General features: G+C 43.7%; 1 protein-coding gene across 1 annotated transcript in view; it reads right to left on the reverse strand.

Annotated features, from left to right (window-relative positions):
• The window catches only part of HOMER2 (homer scaffold protein 2), an 85,434-nt gene that overhangs the window by 35,348 nt on the left and 30,993 nt on the right, over nucleotides 1–19,093 (reverse strand). The window contains exon 2 of the mRNA XM_083412209.1: nucleotides 16,134–16,290. Coding sequence (XP_083268335.1) covers nucleotides 16,134–16,290 — 157 coding nt within the window. The remainder of the gene's footprint in view (nucleotides 1–16,133; nucleotides 16,291–19,093) is intronic.

Consider the following 19,093-nt stretch of genomic DNA (forward strand, 5'->3'; position numbering starts at 1 on the left):
GTGGTACCTATTTATCTACTTGCACTTTGACGTGCTTTCAAACTGCTAGCTTGGCAGGAGCAGGGACCAAGCAACGGGAGCTCACCCCATCACAGGGATTCGAACCACTGACCTTCTGATCGGCAAGCCCAAGAGGCTCAGTGGTTTAGACCACAGCGCCACCTGGGTCACCACTCAACATCTGAAAAGTCACACAATAGAAGCAAGAGGGGTTGATGACCCTTTCCTCACCAGGCTTTTAATAGAAATACATAAAGACTAGCCTGTTGGATCAGGTCAATGGCCTATCCAGTCCAGCATCCTGTTCTCACAGTGGTCAACTGGATGCCTGTGGGAGATCAGGAATCAGAACATGAGCACAAGAGCAAACTCTCCTCTTGTGGTTTCCAGCAACTGGTATTCAGAAGCACTGTTGCCTCCAACTGTGGATGCAGAATATAGTTATCATAGGTAAAGGTAAAGGTACCCCTGCCCGTACGGGCCAGTCTTGACAGACTCTAGGGTTGTGCACCCATCTCACTCAAGAGGCCGGGGGCCAGCGCTGTCCGGAGACACTTGCGGGTCACGTGGCCAGCGTGACATCGCTGCTCTGGCAAGCCAGAGCCGCACACGGAAACGCCGTTTACCTTCCCGCTAGTAAGCGGTCCCTATTTATCTACTTGCACCCGGGAGTGCTTTTGAACTGCTAGGTTGGCAGGCGCTGGGACCGAACAACGGGAGCGCACCCCGCCGCGGGGATTCGAGCCGCCGACCTTTTGATCAGCAAGCCCTAGGCGCTGAGGCTTTAACCCACAGCGCCACCCGCGTCCCCCATAGTTATCATAGCTCTCTACTTTTCTTAAAGCCATCCAGTGGTGGTGATCACTGCCTCCCTGTGAGAGTGAGTTCCATCGTGTGACTCTGCGTTGCATGAAGGACTACTTTCTTTTATTTGCCCCAACCCTTCCAAAATTCAGCTTCATTGGATGTCCCATACAACCCTTTCCACCTTTCTCCAGCAAGTGACAGGATGTTTGTAACATCCCAGTGAAAAATACTGATGGAGAGGCAATGTACAGGGAAAGCATAAAGCAGTGGAAAGGTTAAGTAATTCCTCCACCTCCAACCCCACCATCCCACCATTTTGCAGCAGCCTTGGACACTCACATGCCTAGACTTTAGCACTCACCTGCTGCCAGTTTTCTACTGGGCCACGTTCAAGGTTTTAGTACTAACGTATAAGACCATATACAGCTCAGTACTGGGTTACTTGACACTAGGGCTGAGTGGTATCTGGTTTTCAACATCATGATATATCACCAGCCAAACATCACAATACAGTGGTACCTCAGGTTAAGAACTTAATTCGTTCTGAAGGTCCATTCTTAACCTGAAACTGTTCTTAACCTGAAGCACCACTTTAGCTAATGGGGCCTCCCGCTGCCGCTGCGCCGCCGGAGCACGACTTCTGTTCTCATCCTGAAGCAAAGTTCTTTAACCCGAGGTAATATTTCTGGCTTAGCGGAGTCTGTAACCCGAAACGTGTGTAACCTGAAGTGTATGTAACCCGAAGTACCACTGTATACTGATATATTATGATGTCTGAAATAAGGGTGGAGCTATGCAGAGACATTGGCTGGCCTCCTGGTTTTTCCTGTATTGTGATTTTTGCAGTGTGCATGCGCGCGCACACACACAAAATTTGCAATATATTGCCAGGTCAAAAAATTATGAAACCAGTATCACAATATGGACTTCAAACCGGTTTGGGGTGATCTATTGCCCGGCCCTACTTGACACATCATCTTATCCTTTAGTCCACCATTTTCTGCAAGAGACTCCAGAGCAGCGTTTCAATTTTTGCACCTGGCTATCGGCCACTTAAGGGACATGGGTGGCGCTGTGGGTTAAAGCCTCAGCACCTAGGATTTGCCGATCAAAAGGTCGGCGGTTCGAATCCCCGCGGTGGGGTGCGCTCCCGTCGTTCGGTCCCAGCGCCTGCCAACCTAGCAGTTCGAAAGCACCCTCGGGTGCAAGTAGATAAATAGGGACCGCTTACCAGCGGGAAGGTAAATGGCATTCCGTGTGCTGCGCTGGCTCGCCAGATGCAGCTTGTCACACTGGCCACGTGACCCGGAAGTGTCTTCGGACAGCGCTGGCTCCCGGCCTATAGAGTGAGATGAGCGCACAATCCTAGAGTCTGGCAAGACTGGCCCGCACGGCCAGGGGTACCTTTACCTTTACCTATCGGCCATTTGCAAACCAAGTGGAGATGCCTGGGAGCCAGGATGGCGCATGACGTCTTCAACATTTGGAGGTGCATGCAAGGGGATCCTTGGGTGTTGACTGTTTTCAACAGTCAGAATGAATTTCAGGAACCAAAAAGTTGTACAGTGGTGCCTCGGGTTAAGTATTTAATTTGTTCCAGAGGTCTGTTATTAACCTGAAACTGTTCTTAACCTGAAGCACCACTTTAGCTAATGGGGCCTCCATTATTACTTTAGAGCCATATGGCCCCCAAGTGGCAACGAGGCATTCTGTTTTTGCGACTAGACTATAACCTTGGTTTAAGGAGTCATTTGGCGCCTAGCTTATATATCTGAGTTTCTAACACTGCTGCAGAGTGACTCCAGACATTTTTGTTTCGACAAGTTCTTCTCCTTGGATGAAAGGGGGTTCATTTTGTACTGTTTTGAAACTATTTTAGCTGTTTCTATGATATGTCTGTAAATTGCCTTGAGACATACATAAAAGGTGATTTATAAACTAATAAAATTAACAAACGATAGCCATCTTCTAAAATGTAGCGCCACCCTGCATAGTTCTCATTTCCATTTGGATATCTGAATAGGTTCCTCTTCTCTCCTCTCTCCCTTTTAAAAAAATGATTCAAAGCACGCACAAATCCAGCCACTGATCTCTTGTGCAAATGGACCTCAGGTACTCACAGGAGGAACAGCAGCATCTAAATTGAATTAATCAAAATATGTTTTGCAAGGCAGCAGGCAAACACCTGAAAGCAGCTTCACTTGCACAGTTGCTTACAGGCTTCGCAAACACGCTCTTACAAAACACCCAGAGATACCTTAAATTACCTTCCCATGAGGCAGAGACAGAAGGTTTAAATGTTTTCCTGTGGGTCGTGGTAAGGAAAAAAAATATCACAGCAGGAGGAACAAATTTAGCAAATTAAAAAAGAAAAAGAAAAAAACAAGGAGGGAGGATAATCAACACCCATTCTTGTAATTATAAGAAACAGAAATAGAATGGTTAAAATTAAGCGAATGTTTAAACCCAACCAAGAGTTGAGGTTTGTGAGGGACTGGGGGGAATTTATTCAGGGAGAGAAAACGTGGAAGGGGCTACAGGTGTGTGACTGACAGCTGAGCCAGACCAGAGTCTAGTGATGCTGGAGCTTCTCTCTGATGGACTAGAGGGGTCAGCAAACTTTTTCAGCAGGGGGACGGTCCACTGTCCCTCAGACCTTGTGGGAGGCCAGACTATATTGGGGGCGGGGGCAATGAACGAATTCCTATGCCCCACAAATAACCCAGAGATGCATTTTAAATAAAAGGACACATTCTATTCATGTAAAAACACCAGGCAGGCCCCACAAATAACCCAGAGATGCATTTTAAATAAAAGCACACATTCTACTCATGTAAAAACACGCTGATTCCTGGACCGTCTGTGGGCCTTAGGTTCCCTACACATGGACTACAGAGTCAGCTGGCCACAGAGAGGGGAGGAACAGCACTTTAGGTGGTGGTGATGGGGAGAATAAAAGGTACAGTTTCTGAGGGAGGAGGTTAGCTGGGCTGGATTTAAGATAAGGCTGGATTTGAGAAGAGGGGAAAGGATTTGATCTGAGATGTTGGACAGGTTTCAGGTTGGGAGATAGGTGGTGAGATGGGGAGAACTGATTCCGAGCTAAGTTAAACATCCACACTGTGGAGACTATCCATAGCGAGAGTACAGAGCCTCTCAGCTTGGATAGGGAGACCGGGTTGAGGGCCTGGGAAAGGTATACAGACAGGAGTGTCCTGGGAGGGCTATGACTGAACTGGGAGAGGTAGATCTCGTGTGAATTCAGGCTACCTGGGTGTCAGTATAGCCAGGAGGGGAGAGTTCTCCTAGGTACTGAAGACTCCCAACCCAGTAACACGAGGTGAGGGGACCCCCCTCCCCGGGTCTGTTATGCCCTTTGGAATACCTCAGGTGTGAGATTGTTAAGAGATTATTAAGAAGAAGATCCCCTTGCTCATGAACCAAGGTATTAATCGGTGAAGGAGGTGATATGGTGTTGAAAGTATTTAATTGTAATATCTAAGTAACAGAAAATGAGTTGAGCATTTTACCATCTAATCCAGAAACCTGAACATCTACACCTGAAGTGCAACAACTGCTTTTGAGTAACAAGCTGAAGAAGAGCTGTGCCTGTAGTGTTGTGTTTAAGCCTGAAACATCCTAGAGTTAAAGTAAACCAGCTAACTTCTACCTGAAAAAACGCATTTCCTGACCCACTTTGTTTCATAAACCCTTTTTGTTCAATAAAACTTTTGATTCTTTTCTGCCTGAGACTCTAATCATTAAGTTTTCCCTCACACAAGTCCCCTACTAGGATAATCTGTGGTAAATTGTAGAAATCCATGTAATTGGTGTACCGTGAGGTGGGTGCACTATTATTAATTGGGGCCAGTTAGCGGGAGTGGATCGGCCGCATTATTTACAGGTGGCATTAAGTGGTTGGGTCCGCTACAAGGTATATTAATGAAAAGTTTTCATTTTTGGATCATTAGAGTGGCTGGGTGGATTGGAAACTAAGCTTTAAGGGGAGTTCAGGGAGGGTATACCTTGGGACCTGCTTTCAGAGTCAGGTATGAAGAAGTCTCCCCCACCCCCACTTCAGACTTGTGTATTGAATTTACACAAAACATAAACATTAAATTGTTGTTCAGTATCACAACTTGCATTACATATTTGCTGTAACAAAACAATACACGGGTGCCCTTATTTCGGCTTTAGACAAAGCAGTTATTTAGATAACCTCTCCAAAGATCTTTTTGAGTAGTGGGCAATGGGAAATCTCTTCCATGTTCATTGACAAAAGTAATAAATGGATGCCACACCATGTCAGACTTGTTGCTTTTGGAAGTTCCTCGTACAACCCTAGGTACTGAAGACTCCCAACCCAGATTCATGGGTATTTCTGACTGATTTCCCCACTGCTGGGCTATCACCAGGCAGGCTGCAGTCAGAAGAAAACCCATTAATTCCTTATGACCCTTAAGACAACTTGAGCTAAGGTCCAGCGTGAGGAGTGCTTAATGCTTGATTAAGCTGCATGACTTGTTTAGGGCTAACGGAAATAACCGTGAAGACAGTGGTCTGGAGTTTTTGTAAAAGAATACATTCCCATCATACATCGATATATTATACATCCATCTTTTATCCAGGGTTCCTACACCCTTTCCAGCACAGAGGACGCAGCCAGCGGTTTATTTTAGCTAGTCGTATCAGTGTCCAGTACCAAAAGAAGATGATTTTGAGGGAGGCTTCCAGAAGGCATGCAGATACCCTCTTTAAGTGGGGAGCGATTGCCAGCTGGTGTCCCACCTGTTGGGCCTCTGTCTTTACTCCTACCTTTTCCTCTCACATTTGCCTTAAACCAGGCACCCCCATACTCGGCCCTCCAGATGTTTTGGGACTACAATTCCCATCATCCCTGACCACTGATCCTGTTAGATAGGGATGATGGGAGTTGTAGTCCCAAAACATCTGGAGGGCCGAATTTGGGGATGCCTGTCTTAAACCTTTAGAATTTCCCATACTATGCTCCAATATTACAATAAAGTGGTACCTCGGGTTACATACGCTTCAGGTTACAGATTCCGCTAACCCAGAAATAGTACCTCGGGTTAAGAACTTTGCTTCAGGATGAAAACAGAAATCGTGTGGTGGTGGCGCAGCGGCAGCAGCAGGAGGCCCCATTAGCTAAAGTGGTGCTTCAGGTAAGAATAGTTTCAGGTTAAGAACAGACCTCCGGAACGAATTAAGTACTTAACCCGAGGTACCAGTATATAAACTAGGAAGGCTGCCCCTTTCAATTCAGAGTTTGAGTTACAGCACAGAAACCGAAATGCAGTGAGAGGGTTGTAATCCTTCCCCTTTATGCTCCAGGTAGAATACAAAAGAGTTGCCTTGTAATGCTCCGAACTTGTGTGACTTGTGTGCAACCCCCCCCAGCTCTTCCAGCGTTCCCCTAGAGATTGTGCCCTCCCCACTGTTGAGAAGACCTCAAATTCTATACAGCTCCTTTGACTCCCAATCACTGAACTGATAGCGCTTATCTACCAGTCTAGAATGGGAGTCAGGGGTGAGGAAGCCAGGGTTAAAACTTTATGCCGCTCTTTCAATTAGGTCTGAAAAGAGGTCCTCAAGGCATCAGAGCGCTGGATGAAAATCCATGTACTTTTTCCAAAACCAGTACCATGCCGTTACAGAATAATAATAATAAAAAAACCAAGAAACACAAAACTTTGCTGAATAGGCTTAATGAGCATAAGCCAATGTCAAAGTGGCGCTCCACCTTCTTGCCACCACTCGACTGGTGACAGCTGCCAAACACTTTGCGACCATCTATTTATATCCGGGGTCTGGGCACATCTACCCTTTGATTATCAAAGCATATGCCCTACAAAGAATGCCAGACATGAAACCTGGGATTATAAATCAGTTGGAGGCTTGGCAGCCTCTTTAAAAAAATGCACAAGATATTAAACAAAAATTCTGGTTTGTTCTGAACAGATAATATTGGTTCTGCTCCCAATTGTGACTTCCAAAATGTGGATAAACGGAGAGCCCCCTAAATTGCAATGAAACATATGCAGATTTAATCTTTATTTTTTATGTGCCACCTTTTGGGGTTTACATTGAATTGATCGACCAAGAGTCCCTTAATCAGATGGCAGCTCTAGCCCTTTCGGTCCACATCTGCACTATACATTTAAAGTAGTATTATACCACCATATATGTTTGTTCACTGTGCTGTGAGTTGTTAAAGGTAAAGGTAAAGGGACCCCTGACCATTAGGTCCAGTCGTGACCAACTCTGGGGTTGCGGCGCTCATCTTGCTTTATTGGCCGAGGGAGCCGGCGTACAGCTTCCGGGTCATGTGGCCAGCATGACTAAGCCGCTTCTGGCGAACCAGAGCAGCGCACGGAAACGCCGTTTACCTTCCCACCAGAGCGGCACCTATTTATCTACTTGCACTTTGACGTGCTTTCAAACTGCTAGGTGGGCAGGAGCAGGGGCAGAGCAACGGGAGCTCACCCCGTCGCGGGGATTCGAACCCCTGACCTCCTGGTTGGCAAGTCCTAGGCTCTGTGGTTTAACCCACAGCACCACCCATGTTAGGAGGCATCTATTCCCCTCTCCAGTAGAAGTAACATCTGTGCCCTTTGTCTGTTAAGCTAGAAAATGGGAACAGGCAGCAGCACTGTCTTAAGTTGGTGCCTTGTTATTGTAGTGTAAACTTTGGAGACAAACAAAAGGCAATCTCTGTTCACAATACAGGCAAATGCTATGAAGTCATTAAAAGCCATGGAAACCTAGGATTTCATACATGTCAGGAACAGTTACAGTTCAGCGGGGAGGAATACATTAGGGATCCCGACAGCTACATGAAGTTATAATATACATAACTGCTGCAAGCCATTCTTAAGCCGGATGTGTGTTCCATTAAAATTACTTTGTGAAGATAAATTCACCTCCCCTGATCTTTCACTGTACTTCCCATAAGCCAGACCCAGTAATTTGCTGGTGTGCAGAACAAGCACTATGATTAGTGAGCAGGCATCTACTGATGTATTTCAATTTATTGGAAGATGGATGATGCTCTGCAGTGCAATGGCGAAGATGTAGCAGCATGAAGCTCCCTTTCATGGGAAAATAAATCTCAAAAGCTTCATCCGAGATTTGAACAGCAAACTAGTGACAAACCGAGTTTTATAAAGAGACATTAGTGGGAACACAAAAAGTAAAACTCCCCCCCCCCCCAAAAAAAACCTAGCCTAAGGAAGAAGAGGTGTTCATCGTCAGTATGAGCAGGACTGTGCGTAATTCTAATTGTGCCACCTCAAAAAAGGTAAGCTGTACAGCTGGAAAAGAGCAGCTAACATGTTCAAGAGGATGAGATGCCTTCTCTGCGAGGAAATGGCTGCAACATTTGCACTTTTCATTTAGAAAGCAAGATGATTAAGAGGAGACATGACATTTATATAATCATGTATAGTGTGGAAAGAGACCGCTTCACCCTCTTTCAACACTAGAACAGCTCAAAGGTAAATTCAGTGATAAAACAGTACAATTAAACACAAAACGAAACATGCTTAGAACGTTTAAAAACAATTTAAAACATCTAAAAACATAACCAAACCATCATGTAAGTGTTCTAATCTCACTCAGTACCACCCTGGGAGGTAGGACAAGACGCTAATTTAAAATTAATGAAATCTCCTTCCACCCTTTTGTGAGAAAGCCTAATTTCTCAGTAAGCACACCAAGCTGAAAGACTGTTTTTTCCCTGTTTTTTCTTTTTTCTTTACTTTTGATGTATTGATTGTTAATTTTTTTAATGTTTTTGTTGTCTTTCTTTTTCTCTTTTTTTTCTGTAATTATCAAATTTCTAATAAATATTATTACAAACTGGGGGGGGGAGACTTCAAACAGCTTGGGACTCAGCTACATTGGGGGGGGGGAGTGATCTGACTGCATTATAAGCATGCAACACCAGATGGTGCCAGAGAGCACAAAACATTTCTATAACTTTTTTACATAGGTTTTTTTCCCTCCTTTTGTTATAATTATTTAATTTCTGGCTTATTTATAGCATTTCCCCCCCTGTGTGTAGATCCACCCATGAAGTCCTCAGTGCAATATATACTTCTATATTCCATTATGAAATGAAAAAATCTACTTATTCTCACTGCAGTCCACAGAAGTTAATTTGTCTGTGCCCAGCTATTCAGAGCTGCGGTTATTTTTTTCAACAGGTAACAACAGGTGACTTGATTAGAGCAAAAAGAAGTTTGGGCAGCCTTGTCCTTTGCATGGCTCCCAAGGGGAAGAGAAGGCAACTGCTTGTGCTCTTTCAAATCTGCATCCTTTTAGGTCACCGTTGTTCTGAAGGAATAACAATGTAGGTCGATTTTAATGAGCTGTCTGGTGTGTAGTTTTCCCCATGCGCTGTGCAGTAATTTTCATGAGCTCATGCCTTTTCTCCAGAATAATCCCTCTGTTAATTCTCCCCCTCTCTTTTACCTGCAATATTCCTTTTTATCAGGTAGCAAAGACACAAGTTAAGAGTCCTCACAGCATGTTCTTCATCTGCTTTGCAAGTTCGGCACTGCAACTTGCATTACAAGTTGCATTATTTCCTGTGAACCCATCCTGGGGTAAAAATGCCTTAAAATGTTCTAGCACAAGTTGAAAGTTTGACCAACTGTCAAGTCAGTCAGTTTTTAATTGTGTGTAGGCAATGATGGTTACAATATAAGAATCACAAAAGCACATTTATTGAAGACAAAGTTTTTTAAAAATCAGTTTTTGGAACTGCAAATCATCAAAACTTAAAATCGCAACATTCTCCAAAATAATTTAGATTTTAAAATCCCCCTGGCAGATAACACTGTTTGGGGTCCAAAAATTAGTCCAGAACCTTCATGCGGATTAAGTGCATATAAAACTACCCGGTAGGTAACAAACTTGTCTACAACCATCAGCAACCATATAATTTTGAAAACACCTGATTGGCCCCTTGGAAAATTATTTGATATAGATGAGCTGTATCAAATGGCAACACAATATACATAGCACAGTGTCTTCAATCTGGCCTGATATGCAAGCACAAAGGTGGTCATTTGTTGATCTGTTAAATAATTTACCAGCCAGATTTCCAATTATGCTTGAAGAATTTCTAAGCTGAGTAAATGGGTGTTTAATAGGAGGGGAACTGGTTTTTCAGTTTGCTCTGAAAGGGCAGAAAGGTGCATTTGTGTCTAATGTAGAGAGGTTCTTTCAAACCAGTCCTACTGATCTCTAAGTATTACACTCATCTTCACTCTCATATGCCATAGTAAATACACACATACACAAAGTGGATTCTATGTCTTTTAATGTGTCTTTCTTTGACTTTTAGTACATCCCCATTGAAGCAGCAAGGATGCTCATTAGTAAAAGAACAAAAATAATTTCTTAGTCACAGTGGAAACTTTCTCTGTAACCATGCTTTAATGGAATTGCCTCATTGCATATTTTAATTATGTGTGTTTATATTTTAATGGGATTGTTTTATTGTGTATCTTAATTGTGTATTTTAATTATGGATGTTTAACATTTCTGAGGTTGTGCAATTGGCTTTTATGCTTGTAAACCATCTAGAGGTCTAATTGCAGCATAAAGCAGTATATTCATGAATTAATTGGTGATTATTCCTGGGGGGGGATCAAGTGATTTTACTGGTGTTTTTCTTATGGTCAAGAGCTATCATGAAACATTACATGTAGCTATTATATGCATTGCCTTTTCTGCGAAAAATAAAAACGAGGTGCTAGTAGTCATAGATTGATTAAAGGGTCTGGTACTCTGTACCACTAACTGCTGTTGCAAAAGGGACCCTGGTTATATGTAGTCTTATCTAGAAAGGTTGTTCTGCCAATGCCAAGATGAATAGCAATAATGGGAGCCTGACCCATTTGACAAGTCTAGAGGTGGTCTGCATGTAATCCTCAGCCTAATTTCAGACAGGTGGCAAGGAGAGGGAAAAGGAGGTGGCAGAGATAAAAAAAAGTCGGGTGCCTTTCCCATCACCAGCTACCAATCTCCCAACAGAATAAAAGATTCTCCGCCCCTAAACTAGGTCTATTAATAGGCACATTCCCTATTTTCTACACAATCTATTGAATGTTTTCCTGACAATGGAACTTACCTGCCAGTTGCATCACTTGGTTAGACAAAATACAACCTGGGAACTGAATCTCATAATCTTGCTAATGTAGTCTGGATGTTAACATTCTGGATAAGATGGATGGTGAGGCAACAAGAAGGAAAATGCAAATTGGTGCAAATTGATGCTAACTCCAGGTGGGAATGTGCTTTCTGGTTGAAGGCGAATATGTATTGAGATGTTATTACATCAATAAAAAATGTGGCAAGGCATGGCAACAGATTACATGGAAGTAGCTGCCTCAGCAGCCGAAAGTCGGATGACATCAACAAATTTTGAACTAGCTTAAAATTAAGAGTACCACTTTCCTCTGCCAAGTGTTGGAGGCTCTGCACTCCAGGTACCCACATTTATCACCTAGCTTCACCACAAGAAAGCTGGAGACAGACAAGCAAGAGGTGAAGAAAAGTGTTTGAGATAAGTTTCACATCCCATTGCGCATGCATACGTCCCTCTTGTCCCACTGTAGCCTTTGAACAAAAAAGCTCCACAGGTTGGTGTTTTGATTATTATTTTTTTGGTGGTGGTGGTGGTGGTGTTTTGAAACAACAGAAAAAACTCTCTAGGGACTCGGCTACACAACTGCAAATAAAACATTTTAAGTGTGTTTTAAGTGCAATATACAATGTGACACTAGATGGCAATGGTGAGCCTTATGGAAAATTCAATGTATTTTTTAAAAGGCTTTTTTAAAAAAGCATTTTCAGAACAGTTTTTAAAGGGGGGGGGGATTCCACCATAGTCTCTACCCACAGGCAACACGTGAAGGGAAGGTGAATTAGTGAGTGCACAACCACACACCATGAACCGCAGTAACACTTTCAAACAAAACACCCTTAATACTCAGAGAGACGCCTGCCTGCCTCCTGCCTCACTTGCAGCAAAAAAGGCAGATTTTCTTGTCTATCTACCAGTGTTTTTCTTTTGCAGCCCCTGCAACATGCTACCATAGGCAACAGACCAGTAGCACTCAGAAGGTTTTCTCAAAACTTAAAAAGTCTGGTCTGCATTAAATGGCCACTTATTAGGTGCAATTTTCAAGTTTAGTACAAACTTTTCTGAGAGATGCATCTATTATTTTTTAAGCGGAGGATTCCAGGCAGACTGGAACTCACAGCAAGCCTGCAGAGTATATAACACAGACTCCCATTTACCTCAGGGTAGAAGGCCATTGTTGGTGCATGCAGCAGTACCCCAGCAAACTTTTAAAACTGGAAAAGCCACTTCCCACAGAAAAAGCAACAGCAGGGATGGGAGAGTTGAGCATTCTCCCTGCCATTTATCTAACCCAAACTGCGCACAGTATGAATGTGACAACCAGTGGAGTAGCAGCAAATTCAGAAGTGGGTGAATTTTGTGATAGTCATAGCCACACACCCTCACAGCCACACCCGCTATACAACTTCCAAAAGCATTATTGCATAATTATAACAATGTTATGCAACCAGGGATGCGTTGCAATGATTAATGCAGTTCTCCATATATTGCCTTTCAAGCTAGTTCTACTATTTTCTGTGTACATACATACTCAAGTGATGTGAAGTGCTCCAATATATTCTTTCGGGGTGACTTAAGTTGTGTTTCCCCAGAAGTTCCCTTGCACCTAAAAGAACTTGCACACCATACTCTTGAAACTGAAGCACCTTGTGCTTTCAGCGTTTTTAAATGCTCAGCTTTAAATGCGCACCACTGGTAGCAACCAAGTTTGCAAGCATGAGAGCGGGTGTGTGAACACATGTGCAAACATACACAACCGGCTGCAGCACCCTGTCAATGCATGTTTGATGACAAGCCCCTTTGCAACATTTTGCTTTTGTGTGGTGTGCAAAATGCCTCTTTATCTGCAGCAACAGATGGGCAAGAGAAACAAGCTTCTAGGCTGCCTACGAATTGCTCATGGGTAACCTGGAATTTGTCTGACATACAGTTTCAAGTTGCGAATTTGACCTTGCCCTGCACACCAAGGCAGAACACCAACTTTACCTGCAGAAGATCCCTGGTTTAATTCCTGGCATCTCCAACTGGAGATGTAAATATCCCCTTCTCTGAAACCCACTGCCAGTCGGTGTAGAAAGTACTGCCCTAGATGGACCAGTGGTCTGACTCAGTAGAAGGCAGTTTCCATGCTCCTTTCATACCTGTCAAACGTCCCTTATTTGGCGGGACAGTCCCTTATTCCAGCGCCGTATCCCGCTGCTGTCCCTTATTGATGATGTCCTTTAAATTTCCCGGGTTTCAAAGGAAGCAGCTCCTCTCCCTCCCTCCCTGCCGGCCAGGGAGGAGGGAGGCTCCAACTGTGTTACTTGGCTGTGTTGCTCACCCAATAAGGAGTCTAAGAACAACTGGGGGGGGTGGAGCTTGCATGCCTTGTGCCGATCAAATCGGTTGCGTTGCCTGGGGACTCGCCTTTGCTCAGCGCTTCCCAGCAGAGAGGTGACGGTGATTTTCCTTGCTGCATCCCCTTTGCCGGGTTGCTGCACTATGGGAACCACCACTTGAGGCTTTGTTTGGCTGCTGGTTGACTAAAATCCCTTATTTTGGCTGCTGATCCCTTATTTTCGAGGCTGCCGGTCCCTTATTTTCAAATCTGTAAGTTGACAGCTATGGTTCCTATGAGTCAACAACTTCACCCCCTCCTATGCATTTAGCACTGTAACTGGCTCAAGTGGTATTAAAAATAGGCTAGAAACCCTTCCCCTCCTAATCCTCCGTATGTTCTATTCTGTGATGTCTTTACACATACACCTTCCCTGCATTTCTCTTGGGGGACTGCCATAGCTAAGCGGCAGAACACCTGTTTCATATGCAGACGGTCCTGGGTTCAATCTGGTATCTCCAAGCAGGGTTTGGAAACTCTGGAGAGCCACCATCAGTCAGTGTAGACGACACTGAGCTAGACAGACTGATGGCATAAGGTAGCTTCTTATGTTAAAATTTCAGGGTTTCACTACAAGGGCATTGGGGTCCAATTCCACAGCACTACATTCATCATCTAAATCAAGTCACATCCCTGATTACCTTTAGGAACAGGGTTCCTGATGGAGGCGACATTACTGCCAAACCATGGTTTAGTGCTGCGTGAATGAGTTGGTTGTGGCGGGGAGCAATCTAAGCCTTGTGCAAACCACAGTTTGCAAGCAACAGCAATATATAATTTCCCTAAAACACAGAAATAAGGTAAGCAATTGGCTGGCCAAAGGAGAGACAATGCTGCAGGCATATGGCTCGCTGCTATGCCTGAATGACGCCAGAGACCGCTGCTGTGATCATAAAATGAGGCAAAGGTTGCAGCCAGTTTTTGTAAATTACCTTGAGCCTAGGAAGCTCAAGTCATAACACTAAGTATTGCAACAACAACAAAAACCCAACCAAAACAACATCCTCTATCAAATAGATTCTTAGACTCACTATCTCTCTGTCTAGAGATGCAAACCTTGAGCTAAAACTCCCATCTTTTTACCTCCAAAATAAGTTTCTACAACCAATTCTGCTTGGAAGGGGGAGGGGAGAATGAGGGAAGCAATATCCCTTTGTCCATTAAACAAAACGGTTAAGTAAGGCACCCACACAATTAAAATGTATTTATGAAATACAGTTAGCAGAGAGCTATTACTGATCATAGCTTTTCTGCAACACTAAAATTACGGTCTCATAATTCATGTCTTCCTTTAAGAACCCACAGAACAGCTTAACAAAAACTCCCAGCAATTTCCCATCTAGGCACTGAAAGGAGCTCGTCAGCTCCACCATTGCCACAATATGAGAACCTTACTAGACAATTTACCGAGCTACCTCTTATTCCAGCCTTGTAAATAAGCTCAAAAAAGTTGATGGAGATGTTTGTTTGTTTGTTTGTTTGTTTTTGTTTGTTTGTTTGTTTTACTAGTTTGGTAAGAGACTAGTAGCCTGTTTTTCCATGCTGGCCACCAGGGGTTATTATGGGATAGGGAACTCTCAGAAGCCAGCTGTCTTCTTAGCAGACATTGTGTGTATCATTGGGGGAGGAACCTACATTTTATCAAACATACTGTTAAAGGAGATATGGGTTTCCTTGTCCTCCACAGCCAGATGGAATCCAAACAGACTGAAGAACAGAAAGGTCTGTCCCTCCTCCTCCAGCACTCACTTGCAAGAAATTCCTGGCTGCCTGTGGCTATCAGGTGAGTTGGTAAGTAAAAGCCTTTCTAAGTCATCCTATGCTTTTCTTCCAATGAAATGCATACGTTTTCATGATTAACCATACACCCCAACTTTCCTGCAACAACTAAAGTTTATGAAATATGGACAAGCCTATTAAAGTTTCATATATATATATATATATATATATATGCTTTCGTAGATTTTCACGGGTACAGGAATATATATATATATTCCTGTATATATATATATATATATATATATATATATATATATATATATATGTATATATATATATATATATTTGCTTTCGTAGATTTTCACGGGTACAGGAATGCAGGTTTTGGTGTCCTCGGGTGTCTTCCCGTGTAAAAGTTGGGGTGTCTAGGCGACGTTTCGACGAGGTCTCACTCGTCATCTTCAGGCTGGTGCTTTCGGCTTCTTGTTACTGGAACAGAGCAGGATCTCAGTGTTTGAGTTCCTATAAATACTGTTGAGGAGGTGTGGTGTATAGCCTCCAATGTTCTGGGCAGAGAGGAGGTTCCCAGGCTAGTGTGCCTTTTCTTCTTTTGTTCCTTAATTACTTGAGGGATATCTTGAGTGATTTCTTGAGTGATTTCCTGAATCCCACTTAGGTGGGTCATTAGGTGTGGATTAGTTGCTAAAGCCTTCGTGTCTTGAACTCTTGAACTTTGTGAAGAGTTTTTCTGAGAAGATGGCTGTACTGCACTTGGTTGTGCTCTGGCTTGGCTTCGTGTATAGGGGCGAGCTGTGGTTTTGTGGCCTGTGCCAGCCAGATCTGTGTAGGGATTGCAAGGGGGTGCAGCATCCGGAGGTGCCACCCTGGTTTGGCTACTGGATGGTGTCTGTAATTTATCTGTGGAGAGGGTCTGGGTATATATATATGAGAGAGAGAGAGAAATGTACATGAGCCACATTCATACAAATTTTCCCACTTCAGTGATATTTCAATTCTGCAAGCATGCCAGATGTATCTGCGCCAACCTCCTACCTTGGTGCCATCCACACTGATTATCCGATAGCTGTTTCTTGTGCTGTCATAGAAGTAGGAAACAGTTACAGCCTGCTTGCTTGCAGGTACCCAGTTCTTCTTGGTGGTGTGGTCAATTTGGAACACATGCGCTCTGGTGGTGAAGATGGGCTGCTCTCTGGAATAGGGAGGGACAGGAGAAATGGAATGCATCATGAGTTTGTGAAAGATGGAAATGCCGCGTCTGTTCTGCCCTTGATCAACAACGTAACATTGATCAAGTCTAGCCCAGTGTTGAAACAGCTCAAGATGAGAACTCTGGAATTCTGAAGCGGGAGAGCAAAGCTACAAAGAGTTACACCACTCAAGTCTTATACCTATTCTGACCCATATCACCTTATATTTTACCTCCTCCTTATCCTGGGAAGTGTCAAAACTTGCTAGCACCGAGCTGCTTCTTCTTAAATTCCCACACGATTACCAAATAGCCAAATTCCACAGCTCCTTTTCCTGCATGTGTCACCAACCACTCACAGCTGTGAAGTTATAAGGTTTAAGTAGCTGTTTTCTTCTGGGAGAAATGGTTGTGTGTAAAGAGAAGGGATCATCAAATCCTTGAAAGGATGATGGAATAAATATGGCAGATAGTTATGTGCTCCATGATCACATTCTCTTACCGCTGCCACTTTGAAAGACAATAATGATTTTTAAAATATATATTTCTAAAGCTTTTAAATTTTCGACACTTAAAACAGGAAAACATCCCATAGCCAGACCTGTGGCCAACTTTATGACAAATGTGCGTATTTTCAGCTAATGTTAGAAATTACCTTGTGCAAATACCAGAGACAACTGAAGCTTAGTACTGTAATTCAGGTACATAGTTTAATACACAACACGTTTCTAAGCAGGTGGCTCTGGTGAATGCTAATGCAGCTGGACGATAAAATGAATTCAAATATAATGTGAACAGCCAAATGGCATACAGGAAGCACCATCATTCTTCCCCAATCCCCTTCTGCATTCTAATAAGCAATCTCCAATGTAGATCCACGCATATAAAAATGACCAGTACCTAGGTGGTCGAGAAGAAGATTGTGTCATGCATTTTATCTACAAAATGCAAAGGTTCCCTAGAGTAAAGCTTAATTTAAAAAATCCACAGTTTGAGGGATTAAAATTCTGCTTCTTGGTTTCATTCCAGGCGCAGGATTCTTATAGCAGGTATTCCTCACAAACAAGTAAAGAACTAGTTTCCACCAATTCTTGCAATTCTCCCTTTTACTTTGCCTTTTTGTAAGCGACTCGGTACAAACTTACAAAAGTAAAAAGGAGAATGAGGTATCAACCACATGTAGTGCGCTCATTTTAAAGCTACATATGTATTCTTCCTCAACATTCCCAAGTGCCACAAGTTCCAGGGCAGTTTAAAAAACAAACAAACTAAGGTCAGCGTCCTTCTGGAGAGAGTGAACGTGCTGCAAACAAGCATATGTGTGTGCGCTCGTGTGTGTTGAGCACAAGCACCCAAAAAAACCATCAAGTCTCCAAAACACAAAGAATGCTCTTGGACATTCAGCCAGCTGCACAACTCAAACTTCTTTCTCCTTCGCTGACCACAATACAACTGCTCTTCTGTTTCTTCTCTAGCCCCTAATCAAGCAAGATGTGGACCACAGCTAGTAGCCAAGAGCCATCAATACAGATATAAGGAAACAGTTTCTAGTCATCAAGGATGACTGAAGCAGCATTTTTGATAAAGGCTCTTCCACCTGCAGAGAAGGCTCCACATGCATAATAACCAAAACGTTGTCCTTAAATGTCCCCCTGCAGTAACACTCCTTGATATAGACACATAACTCCACCTTTTAACGGGGCTCAGACTAACAGACCCCCCCCCCAAGTGTCCCTATTTTCCAGGGACAGTCCCAGATTTACAGATGCTGTCCTGGTTTCTGATTTGACCCTGGAATGTCCCACTTTTCCTTAGGACATCCCTATTTTCATCAGAGAAATGTTGGGGGGGGGATGGAGTTATGTGACACCCCAAGCCAAGGAGATAACTATTCAACCTTTAGAAGACATCTGAAGGCAGCCCTATATAGGGACTTTTAAAATGTTTAATGTTTTATTGTGCTTATATATATGTTGGAAGTCTCCCAGAGTGGCTGGGGCAACCCAGTCAGATGGGAGAGGTGTTGTTGTTGTTATTTTCATCAGATAAATGTGTGGGGGGGTATGGACTAAACTCATTGCAGGCAAACACAGACAATGCTCTTTGACAGATATTTGCTAAGGGCAGAGGAAGGACATGGGAAACTGCTTTAGATCAAGTCAGACCATTCGTTAAGTGAGTTCTATATTGTCTATAAGGTAAAGGTAAAGGGACCCCTGACCATTAGGTCCAGTCGTGACTGACTCTGGGGTTGCGGCGCTCATGTCGCTTTATGGGCCGAGGAAGCCGGCATACAGCTTCCGGGTCATGTGGCCAGCAGGACTAAGCTGCTTCTGGCAAACCAGAGCAGCGCACGGAAACACTGTTTACCTTCCCGCTGGAGCGGTACCTATTTATCTACTTGCACTTGGCATGCTTTCGAACTGCTAGGTTGGCAGGAGCAGGGACCAAGCAACGGGAGCTCACCCCGCCACGGGGATTCGAACTGCCAACTTCTGATTGGCAAGTCCTAGGCTCTGTGGTTTAACCCACAGCGCCACCCGCGTCCCTCTATACTGACTGACTAATATTGTCTATACTGACTGGCAATGGGTTTTAGGGAGGAGTCTTTCCCATCCCTACCTGGCGATGCTGGGCACTGAACTCAGGACCTTTTGCATGCAAAACAGATGCTCTGCCACTGAGCTAAGTCCCTTCTCCAAAGGCCCAATCAGGTCTATCGTCTTCTAAATGAGCCATGAAGGCTAACCATTTAACAGACAACCATTCTACCCAAGGCTGCTTGATGCAGGAAAAATTATAACAA

This window comes from Podarcis tiliguerta (genome assembly GCF_965153285.1).
Source record: "Podarcis tiliguerta genome assembly, chromosome: 14".
NCBI lineage: Eukaryota > Metazoa > Chordata > Lepidosauria > Squamata > Lacertidae > Podarcis > Podarcis tiliguerta.